The sequence below is a fragment of the Sorex araneus genome, chromosome 2 (genome assembly GCF_027595985.1).
Source record: "Sorex araneus isolate mSorAra2 chromosome 2, mSorAra2.pri, whole genome shotgun sequence".
NCBI lineage: Eukaryota > Metazoa > Chordata > Mammalia > Eulipotyphla > Soricidae > Sorex > Sorex araneus.
The window spans coordinates 119,879,304-119,891,919 of record NC_073303.1 but is presented as its reverse complement, the minus strand read 5'-3'; the positions used below and the strand labels follow the sequence as shown (position 1 = coordinate 119,891,919).

The 12,616-nt window shown below is 35.8% G+C and overlaps 1 protein-coding gene across 2 annotated transcripts in view; it reads right to left on the bottom strand.

The window, feature by feature from the left end:
* Window positions 1-2,910: 2,910 nt before the first annotated feature.
* Window positions 2,911-12,616, bottom strand: part of ANGPT1 (angiopoietin 1) — a 278,618-nt gene continuing 268,912 nt past the window's right edge. For both annotated transcript variants that reach the window (XM_004607673.2, XM_004607674.2), the window contains exon 9: window positions 2,911-5,203. In XM_004607673.2, the coding sequence (XP_004607730.1) occupies window positions 5,043-5,203 (161 nt within the window). In that variant the 3' untranslated portion in view covers window positions 2,911-5,042. The remainder of the gene's footprint in view (window positions 5,204-12,616) is intronic.

Genomic DNA, 12,616 nt, shown 5'->3' with positions numbered 1-12,616 from the left:
AAAATCCAGAAGAAAATATTTGAACTAAAATGTTTCAGTTGATTTTGGTTCCTTTAAGCATATATAGGAAGAAGATCCACTTAAAAGCCATTTTATGTCAGAGGAATGAGAAAGGTGATCACAGTAATTCTATGGTAGAGAAGTGGCTGCCAATGTTGCTCTCCTGGCTCCCACCAGGATCATATGCACATGGTTCTACCCACCCACTCTGAAGGCCAAGACAAACTAGATGAAGGACAGATGGCAGAGTTCTCTGACAATGTGTGAAAGAGTAGCTTGTATCTATGACAGTAGGAGCTCTTCTTCACCAAAACAAATATATTATCCTTTCACATTTTGATGAGTTATTATATCAGAATTTGAGGTTATTTGTCCTGGGTTAAAAGTCAAAAGTTCAGGGCCAGAGAGATAGTACAGCGGGTAGGGCATGTTTGCCTTGCACATGGCCTACCCCTGTTCGATCTCCGACATCTCATATGGTCCCTCAAGCAGCACCAGGAGTAATTTCTGAATGCAGAGCCAGGATAACCCCTGAGCATTGTTGGATGTGACCCAAAAGAAAAAAAAAAGTGAAAAGTCCTGAGAGATATAAACCTTAAGCATTACTTGTTGCTTTGGGGATGAAAATATTGTTCACTTTTATGAAAGAATGCCAGAGATGTAATGACTTGCTTAATGTCAGTTTTTTTTCTAGAAATTATTTATGTTCTCAATTACAACCTCAATAGCTGATGCGTAGTAGTCAGTAAAGAATGGTCACACAAAATCATAAAAAAATGTTGAAATCTTGACCTAGAATTTGATAAGGCATATTAAAAGAGCCAAATCGTCAGAAAAAAAAAACTGGAGTTGAAACTTAAATCCAAAGGCAAGCTCCAAAAAATATATCTTGATTCAAAAATAATTATCTAACATTAAGAAAATAACAGTTGTAAATGTATAAGAAAAATGGGCACTATTTATTTATATATTTAATATATTTACAAGATTTTAAGACTAAGAGAGATGTGTGGAGGCTATCTTTAATCTACACAATATCTATGTTCCTACAAAATTGGTAAGTGAAGTGAATTTCTGAGATAAGCTATGATAATTTTGGACTTTTTTTTCCCCTGAAAGTGATGCTCTGAGTTTTAAAACCTGAAAATGCATGGCTAAGATATCGGACAAGACAATGCATATTGAATTTGAAATGAATGAAAGGATTTCTTAATCATTTAGCAATTAAGTTCCATCAATAAAATAAGAAGAGTTTGCTAGGCATCTTTGAGACCTGAGAAATGACTGAGGCAGTCTCTTCGAAAACAGTAGGAAATATAAGACAGCGCTGAAGCAAAATGTGTTCAGAGCTGTATGAACATGTAAGAGAGCATGTTGGTCGATTAGGAGGGGAACTGAGAGAAAGTATGATACAGCTGATGTGGTGAGACACTATAGAGGGTTGTTAGAACTTGGGTTGTTAGGTTGTCTGCCCATTAAGGAAGAGAGCATCACTTCAGAGTGTGGTTCTAAAACCTTAAGATGCACAAGAATCTCATGTGGTAGTTAAGTAGATCTTTCTAGATCAGGTATAGCCACTGGTCTATTGCATTTAACAAAACATCCCAGAATATAATGGCATAAAAGAGCACGCTCTTATTCCCATCATTACATGTTAGCTGGAACATTCCGTGGATCTGAGCCTGGGCCTGGATAAGGCCAGTCTCGGTTGAAAAGCTGAAGAGCCTGCACAGGACCTTCCTTAGCAGTCCAATGTATGTCTCAGGCCGGCCCTTTGGGGAAGGGCGAAATCGACTCTTACTCTGGTGGGATGACAAGGAAAAGGCCAGTTCTCCACTGAGTTTACCCTAGAGGCTGCTTCCTTTGGCTTGGAATACTGGGCAAGTAGAAAAAAGCTGACTGGTAATGCAGGCCATGGTTAACCGGACACTTATTTCAAATTCCGGCAGTAGTGAGGAAACACCAAAGGATTTTGGGCAAAGGAACACAACTATGCTAGTACATCTGAACTAAAGTAACAGGGATCTGGAGATGTGCCTGAGTGGCTGAACACCTACCACGCATGTGCAAGGCCCTGGGTTTGATCCTTCCCACCTCAAGCCTCTGGCGGGTACTGAGTATAAACCTGGTGGCCCCCAAGCATGCCTCACCTTAGCACTGTGGGGAATCACCTGTTTAAAAAATAAATTTTAAGCTGTGTCATTGCGAAGTGAGCAGGAACAAAGAGTAGTGGGAAAAACAGCACTGTTGGCTTCATGGAGGTGGAGGTAAATAAAAGTCGGAATTAATGCGGTAGAATGGGACCGCAACTGACAGGAGAGGTAAGAAGCTGCCTTCTGAGAACTGAATCAACAGTTAAAAGAGGAGGGAGGAGGAGGGAGCACTGGCTCTTTGATTCTTTTTCCCTTTTACACATGACTCAGATATTCAAATCTATTACTCCACATCTGGCGTCCTTAAAATCACTGCCAATCATCCTGTGCTAATCCAACATGTAATAAAACAGTGGTGGGAATGAGAACTACTGCTTTCAGCTGCCATTCTAATGGAGATAAGCTTTCTGATCACTTCCTGGGTGCAAAGCATCTCAAGATTGAGAGCACCTGTTTGGTCTAAAATAGATTTTTTTTCAGTGATTCCATTTTTCCTTAACACTAAAGAGTTTGTAAACCACTTAAAATGAGATGAAGCTGTACAAATAACATTATTTTCAATTTTATTTGAATCAAAGCTGTGATTGATGTGAAGAATTTTGCAGAGACCACATGAATTATATTGAAATTAAATCTGATTTGAAAGCAAAAAATTACTAATACCTCATTATCGCAAACTGATAAAAATGCACAGAATACACTAGTTTAATGACCACAGACAGGTAGGTATTACACAATGCACATAATGGAGTCAGAAAACATTTTATAATGCTTTATTATAAATAACTGAAAACAATACTTTACTTTCAAACCCAGATAACAAAACTGTAGATATCATGCTCTCTTTTCACCCCCCCCATGACTTAATTTTATTATTGTGATAAGAGTTGGGAGATAATGCAATTTATCAAAAGACGTAAAAAAATTATGTAGGAATACAAAACAGACCACTTTTGTTCACTTAAATGAAAACAATCAAGGAGTGTTTCGAGGAAAATATTAAACAGTGCTACAAAAATGACATCAAGGGTAGAAGAATGTGGAATATCTACACATATCACTCTAAGGCAAAAATGGGGCTGCATGTATGTATGTATGCATGTGGATATGAAGAGTTGATTGTAAGCTTTAAAATGTTATTTTCTCAAAAATGTAAGCAGCTTTAGTCTACTAGGTGGAGGAAAGCTACAAGAAAACAGAATAGATCTGTCACCAGGTTTCAAATTGTGTTCTGGCTTTGAATGGAACCTTTAATTTTTCGAAGGAGACTCAAATATGGATTTTAATTTTCTTCCTCATAATAACTTCTTTTTCATCAACACTGTTCATTTTATAAAACTGAATACTTAGCAGCAGCAAACAATTCTTGACAAAAGTTTATAATCACTTCAAATTGCCAAAATTTACTCAAAATAGGTTATCCCCTGGGAATATTTTCATTAACATTATTCTAGCAGCTAGTAGCCAGAATTTTTTAGGTGACTAATTTCCATATTATCTGTGGTTTTCTATAAATAATGCAGTTTTGCTAATTTTGTCCACTAGTAATACTGTGGCATAAAATACCTAAAAAAGACCATGAAGAAAAAGAAGTATGAATTAATGTATCACATGAAATAGCACTAGTACCTTTCCTTGAAAATATGCTTATTTGCATCATGTTACATATTCAGGATGATAGTTATTAAGTTTACCATGAATATAAACATGCTATATACAATGGCATTTATATTTCTTTTACTTGTCATAGACTTCTAAGTATATCTTTTATAGAAACTGGAAAAGGATGGAAAACATGTTTCAGTTAATTAGCAAAAATTAAATTAGCATGAAATAGCAGGATAAAGAAGTGAAAGATCTAAGAACATTAAAAAAATAATGTAGTTACACTTAAATGTACATATATGCAAGAGGATAGTGTAAAATGAACTGCTCCAGTTTATTTGATTTTTTTTCAGCTTAATACACTCTAAAATACTGCTTTCATGTATAATATCAAAGGATGTATTAAATGCATGTAAAAGAGCCTGATATATTTCACATTCTTTAAACTTTATTCACGGCATAAATATATTTATATATTGGTCATTTTTTTAAAATAAGTGAAAATTGTGGAACAAGGATGGGATAATTTTTTTAGACATCATACATATTACTTGATTATGTCTATTTCTTCATAAAACTGTATCAAAAACTCAAGAGTAAAAGTGTGAACCTATCTCACACACACTGTTATTCTTCCGGCACTATAATTCATTATGGTTTACGAAAATAAAATTTACATTTGAAGACAGGTTAACTGAAATTAACTAGTAAATATGACTTAAGAATTAGGCTTCTGAAATCCATTAACCAACTCAGAGGGCAGAACTGTTCTTTGAACTTTTATTAAAATTGCGCACCAGTATAAAGTCATTGTTAGTAGGTTTGCATAAGAATAACACCATTTTGTAGGTGTAAAACATCTTTCCCAAGGGGTGATGGCATGCCTGTTTCTATTCTTCATGTATATTTCATTAATTTCCCCCCCACATCTTCAGTTTTACATTAAAAAGCCATATTTATCTTCTGGCCACCACAGTTCCTGAATAGGACCCAGTAGTAGTTTGAAGCACAGCAAACTGAGTAGTTTCTTGCCTTTTAAGAGCCTGACAGTCAGTGGTCTTCTCCGTGGCCTCAGCACAGGAGTCAAGGCTACTCCAAGGATAGACTTGAGCGAATTCAAGAGGCTCAAATCCAGAGTCTGCAAGGTTGATGATTTCACATAACTGCCACTTGCTACTGGAAGGGAGACAATGTTGTTTGCTTGAGAGGTTTGCAAGCAGTTAGTCATCTGGTAGTTTCTTCAGATTTCTGTTGTTTTTATGATTGCTTCTGATGTTTGTGCCTTCAAAAGTCCAAAGGCCTAATCATCATGGTGGTGGAACGTAAGGAGTAACTGGGACCTTTGAAGTAATGCCACTTTATTCCATTGAGTTTTCCATGGTTTTGTCCGGCAGTATAGAACATTCCATTCAGATTGGATGGGCCACAAGCGTCAAACCACCAGCCTGAAAAATTAATTGTGAAAGAAATAAAGAGAAGAAATAATTACTGTATTGGAACATTTAGAAATCAATGTCCCTAATAAGTGGAGAATTTGTTCCTATATTGATTGTTTTCAGTATGTATCTTCTTTGTAGTACAGCTGTAAATGACATCTGGTTTCAGCAGTTTGTGAATAATCAGAAGGGATAATCTCCAGATAATCACCTTTCAGTGTGCTTCATGATATATATAAAAGGAAAGAAAAATGCAAGATACATTGGATGTATTTCACCTTAAGTCATGTATTAGAAATAAAAAATTATTTGTGAACAAGTTCAGAAGCTTAGACAACTGACATCTAATGGGGAGAAAAGAAAGAGATGTTTTCCATCTACTAAACAGTTCTGTCAAGAACTGTCCCTCAACTGAAATTAATTTGCCTTCTGAGTTGAATTGGGTTCTGGGCTGTTGCTATGAATTTGAATACTTAAATCCTCTTCATAGTTTATAAGAAAATGGGCAAATTTTCATCAACAGCAGCCAATACTTACTCTAAAGCAGAGATCCCCACATTTCTTTGGCCTACAGTCCTCATATCAGAAACAAATTACTCTTCATCCCCCTGGAAATCTACCTTCTTTAAGCAAAGGGACAGAAAGCCCTCCCAAGTTGTACCTGAAGCTACTGTTCCCCCCACCCCCATGATCCCAGTACCCCCAGAGGGTGGTATCACCCACTTTGGGAAATACTGCTCTCAAATTTAATTTTTGCAATTGTTCATGTTCTTTCTAAACAGTAAAAGAAAAACAAACAAGTTGTTGAGTAACATGGAGATCTGCATTTGTTTTTATAGGTGTCTGTAAGGATAACTCAGAACTTCATATTATGAATTAGTTCTTGGACAAAACAGCACTACCCCCCTCTCCTAAAGTAACACTACTGAAATCTGTTGGGAGAAATTTATGCCAGAGACATTCTGGCATATTTTTATTTGGATACAGTTGACCTCCCTTTGATTGTGAGTTATACCTAAGGGACTAATAGCAAAAGAGAGAGCTGCACAGCTGATGTTTAACTGTAATATGAGCATCGTCTTGCAGAAACTTTAGAAAAATTTCAATGGCAAAAAGCTAGTTCTCATTTTCAAATTTTGGAAGATGAATACAGCTGAATTGTGTCTATAAAGTCATACCAGAAGCACAGCAAGCTGTATTAACCGTCAATTCCTAAGGTATATCTCGATGGATTTGGTAAGACACTATACTCAGTGTTGTTTTACCAGTTGGACACAAACAATTTAGATGTTCATAAAATCAATACATGGAGACAAAAAGTTTCTTGTTTGGCAAGGAAGGAAAAACTGTAAACTCTTTTTTCCCTTAAGATTAATTCCTTAACATTTTTTGTTTGTTTTTAATTTTTAAAATAAGTGAAACTAGTAAAAACATACTATTTATATTACAAAAGGCCTATTATTCAGGAATTGATTCACCCAGGAGACTTTTATAAAGGACAAAATAAAATGCAACTTGATTGCTTCAGTGTTTAGCTCCTCTTCCTCTTCCTTTTCTAAGCAAGCCCTCCTTGAGGCACTTTCACACCATATTCAGGAGCTTTTCTTTGTCTTTGAAATCTTTCTGGTCTCTGAAGCAATGGCAGTTACTCTATTGTTAAGAACTAGTGCACACCACAGAAAGATTCCACAAACTACATTAGGCAACTTAGAGTAAATCATGTGCTTTTGTTTGGTCTAAAGAAAGTCACAAGAGTTCCGGAAGAGTATGGAAAAATCCAGGTCTGCAGCAATAGGAATTTGGCCATAAAGGACACAGGGTGTGGGATACACTGACTGGGTAACTTTGAGTGAGTTCAAGGAGAGACATGAAACCATGGGGTGCAGTTTGGCCTTGTGCATCTTCTCTGAGAAAGTAGTATTTTGGAGACATTGAAAGAACTTCAGTTTGGCTGGTTAATAGTAATAAGAGAAATGTTGCTTCAAGCTTAGGGTCTGAACTTTTTGCACACAATTTTAAGAGCAATGAAAAAGCAAGGTTTACATATTGGTTCATTTTGTCTATTTCATGCTGCACCTAGTAGAGTTGTCCTAACAAATGACTATCACATTTCAAGTCTGTTGAAGGTACTGACGGAATTCAACAAAATATTTCTTCTCATAAACTGAAACAACAGAGAAAATCCATGCTTATTATATTAATGCTGTAACTACTCAAATAGTTGTCATGCCTTTCTCAACAGAACAGACATTGTCCCTGCCTTTATGTAAATTATTTCTAAGGTGAGAAATGTAGCAGGGGTAAGCAAATCAATGAAATATTGAAATGTTAACTAATAAATGATCGCCTCCCCCCAACACACACAGTCAAGAACAGAATCAGAGTTGTATAAGGAGAATAACAGGAGTTGAAGCAGTTTGACAGTTAATGAGACTGAAAGCACTAAAGGGAGGTAGCCATGTATAGATGGAGAAAATTTTGAGCTGATTCTGGCACACACCAATGCTCTGAGGAAGAGATACTGTTTTATTAGGGACTAAGAGAACATCAGTGTGACTGGTATATAGAGAACAAGGGGGGAAACTTAAGGAAAGAAAGATAAAAAAGCAGGCAGTCAGTAGAGAGCTGGAATAATATGAAAACATTCAATTTATCCAGATTATTTATGCATTATCAGGGAAACAAAACAGACTCTAGGAATGGGAATCAATATTTAAGCAGAATAGTCAGGTAGTTTTTAGAATCTTTATTCTATCTAGTCAGACCAAGTTATCCTGACAGCAAGATAAAAAGGAGGAAAATTAATCTAAAATCAATTCTACAGATATTAATTCATGGACAGACAGGGAGATCCATGTTGAGTAAACTAAAATTCCTGATTTTAAGGAGTACATAGTTTTTTGTAGAAGACAAAAATATGTTAAAAAAACAAGATGATAATCTTTAAGCAGAGATGAGGGAAAAAAATTATAGAAACAGAGGTAGAAGATTCTTTTTTGTGGGTCCATGGATTCATCATTTACTGTCTGAGCTATGTCTCATCCTGAAGGATGAGTATAAGTTCAGTAGACAATTTTCAACATAGCATGTACTGAGGAAGAGCACATGAGAGTATCTGCTGGCAGCTTTGATTTGCCTAAGCATCCATGGTAAGACTTTGAGAATGCAAGAGTCACAGAGAATAAGGAGGAGACATAGAAGGTTCTTTAAATCATAGTTTCAGAACATCTCTTGTGGGCAGTGAGGAGCCTGGTAGGCATAAGACCAGAAATATGAAGACTCAAATTTGGATGCTGTGTTGCCAATCAACAAAGCAATTCTAACAATAATGTGGCATTTTATATTTATTGAACTTTAAATATATATCAGGGACTCATCTAATAGAGTTAAATGAACTTAGTCCCTCAGTCAAACACCATAACAAAGACACTAATGCTCAGATAGTCTAAGGAACTTTTCCTAGGTCCAACTGTCACTTTGCTTCTTATTCAATAGATGTGAATTAGAATGTTGGATCAATTTTCTTAAGATCTAGAGATGATTCCCTGACTTTTAGGGCTGTTAAAATTCAATGTAGTTGCTTCATGTAAGTTGTCTAGGAAGTGGGACAGGTTTAGAGTACAAACAACAAGGATTAGAGCTTGTGGGTATCATAATGATCCAATAATCAAGACCAAGTCATCAGTACCAATATATTGCCTTATTTACTTAGTGGGGTTTATTAGAAAAATATTAAAATAACTGAGAAGCAAAAGAGTGGTATAACATTTGCTTTGTACTTAATGGCACTTGTATACCTCATATAAGTTTCCATTTCAATGATTTGTTTTGCTTTTACATGGAAATCAAAGAAATTAAGGTGTTCATTTATCTATCTTAAACCCAATGGGTCACGCACAATGTCAAATCTCAGAGAATAAGTGAAGATAGCAATTATGATTTACAACATCAGAAATGAAAAAAGATGGCAATTATTTTTCAGTTGGAAAATATCTGACAATTATTGTGTCATAAAATACTATTATCTTAAAGATTGCAAAAACTGTTCTTTTTGTGAAAGAAAGTATCCTCAACTCTCTTAGAGATATTCATTAAATAAATGCTTTCTTTCCAGCAGGTCCGACTTTGGGGGGTGGGAACTCCAAACAATAATTGTGAGTTCTTTGTTGAAATATTGAATGTAATCAAAGTAAAGATAAAGTAAAGTGAAATTTATCAGCTACACAGGTGGGGTGTGGGGCTGGGGGGCAGCAGGGAGGTTTACTGTGGTTCTTGGTGGTAGAATATGTGCACTGGTGAAGGATGGTTGTTTGAGCATTGTGTAAGATTTAAGCCTGAAAGCTTTGTAACTTTCCACATGGCGATTCAATAAAAAAATAAACAAATTTTAGAAAAAGAATTTTTTAAAATCATGTTTCCATTTCCCACTTAAAAGAATATTTTAACAAATTAGATAAAAGACACAGTAGATGGTTACTGATATATATTTTTCATGGCATTCACTGACATTTATATTTAAGAGTAGTATGTGCTGTGGTGTATGTGTATAAGATGCAAAGAATAAAGGTGTTTAGAAGTTCTGTGTGAACATACCAAGGGACTATGTCAGGGTTTGTAGTTCCAATCTGATGTTACCAGTAGCTGAATTTTTATCCTCAAGAATCTTGAATAAAAATTAAACTTTGTTGTATGTTTTTGGAAATAAAGTCTGAGCAATCTGCTTAAAAATTTAATCTAGAAAAAGCATTTTAAGCCTAAAATATCCAATAATAAAAAGAACTGAAGAAAGCAGCTTCCATCTGCCATTGGGATGATGATAAAATGTCTCACAAGTTTTATGATTGGCAACTGCTGAGAAATACTTTGCCAAGCAATTTTTCTTTATAACCTGTAACCTCATGTATATTTTAATAAGAAATCTGAGATACATGTTTCTAATTCATTTACACTTTACTCATTAAAATTTAGCTTTGTAATAACTATTCAGGGCTTCCCAGGCTCTTAAAAATCATCTGAGTCTTTCATCTTTGAAGCAGAAAATTTACATTTTATCACCAATAAATGAAACTTTGACCAGAAAGCAAGAGTTTGATTCTAAACTTTCTACTCAGGAAGTTCAAATTTATTTGAAAGTCACGAAATTTAACTCTCAATTTCTTCTAATCCTAAACAAAATGTCTCTCAACACTTCTTTTCTAATGTGAAAAAGCATAGCAAAATCGGGGGTGGGGGGGCAGAAGATGTCTGTTTCATTCATTTTCAATGTCTGCATTCTCATCAGCAATATGTAAGAGACTAGACATGGACAATCAGATTTTCCTCCTGAACTGGTGATTAGGGTGGGACTGAATCAAACCAATTGATCAGTGGGATCATAATGAACAAGATTGATTGGGTTCCTGTGACCAAAGTTGTCCAAAGAAGCAGTAATGGGGGAGGCCTGGGACCTTTCTGGAGGTCTGCATTCCTTCTGTCATCTCATACTAGATCCTCTCAGGCCAAACCCTCGGCTCTTTTTCCCTTTCTCTTCTTTTTTGTTCCAAAGATGAGAAGTTGTTTATCCTGGCTAGGAATTGCAAATTCATTAAGAGTCCTTAGGTATTCCCTTACTGTCTCTTCCCTCCCTTGTATTTCATTTCACTTTCAACCGTGGAAATTAGGAACTCCTAATGGAAACTCGCTGTATGCAGTAAAATCAAGCTAACCCCTTCTCTTTGATTCTTAGTCCTTTTAACATGGGCAATAGCAGAAAGGGCAAGGCAGTTGGCTTATCTGGAAGCTGCATTCAAATCCTACCTCCGATACTAATCCTGTGACCTTTGGCAGATTATCCACTGTCTGTTTCTTGATCCTTGCCAAAGATATTATTATTGTGCTTCCCAGTTCAAAGGAATTTTGTAAGTGTCATGTAAGTTAGCAAGTAAAGGACTTAGGATAATGCAAATCAGGCCTGTCAGAGTACAATCAGTATTTGTTATTATTAAACTGCACACACTATTTCTCATCCACTATTCACTCCCGACCTTGAATTGCAGCCTATCAGTTTTAGTTCACCTTTTTTCCACCTTATCTTTTAAAAGACATTTTCTGATCCTTTTCCCCAGAAAATAAAAATATAATACTAAACTGCATACTTAGGGATTTCCCAATTATCTGAAAGTTAGAAGCCTAATACTTAAATTTTTCAAATTCTGAAGTTTAGTTTTCTGGGATTCATTATTCTCCGAAATTAATTTTTAGGGAGCCACACTTAGCAGTGATAGGGGGGTGCTTGTGTAGGGAATCAAAAGTGAACCATATGATGACTTCAATTTTATTATTATTATTTTTTTTGCAGTGCCAGTACCAAACTCAATGTCTCACTTTTGCTAGGATCAAATCCAGTGTTTCACACATGCAAGGCAAGTCCTCTTTTGCCCTAGCTTCATTCTCAGCTTCCAGTTTTGTTATTCTTAATAATGAATCCCGTTTCACAATCCTCATTGCTGTTCATATGTGTATGTGAAGATACATGTATATATCTGAAATCTAAGTTCATACAAATCATTGATTTTCTTCTCGAATTTTCCCACTTTCGAGATAATTTGGGATTTATAATGTCCTTTCAAAATCCCTAAAAACATTCATTTGTTTTACCTGAATTTGCTGTGCACAAGACATAAGTAATTTGGGGTCAGAGTGATAGAATAACAGTTAAGGTACTTGTCTGGCATTCAACTGACCTCGGTTTCCAGCGTCACATATAGTACCTGAGCACTGCCAGGAGCAATCTCCAAGCACAGAGCCAAGAGTAACCCCTGAGCACAGTGGGGTGTAGCCCCCAAACAAGCAAAAAACAAAAACAAAACCAAGAAACAAATAGTTTGTCATAGGCACTAAAGATAGAACAATAAAAAGCCATCAGTCTCAGCCTTCGAGGAATAGACATTTTTGTTGAATAGGCTTGCAAACTGTGTATTAAGTAAGAACTTGCTTTGAATAAAGTAGTGCAATAGAGATTTCTGTGGCCGACATTACATAATCCATATGGATCTTTTCTCTCAACATTTTGCCGTGGAATGCCAGTTATCTGACAATCCTTGGCATATCCCTTCTCAGCTATTTTCTTAAATTTGAGATAATTATAATTTCTTAAAAGATTTTGTCACTTCAAGCAGTTGTGGAACTGTTTATTTATTTCATTTTCTTTGTCTTCTTCGAGATCATGTAGTAGGCAGGGCAAGCATTTATCAACTCTCTGCTACTAGCATCTGGCAAATTCTAGGGTATAGTAAGAAATTTATGTGTATTGCTTTATCCCCTCTTTCAGGACTGAGCTGAGAAATATCCTTTGTTAGCTTTAGCTAAGTCTTGTCTGTCTGCTGACATAGTTTAATGCGTGGGAAAAGAGATTGGAGTTTCTACCACAACAGATTCTTTCTG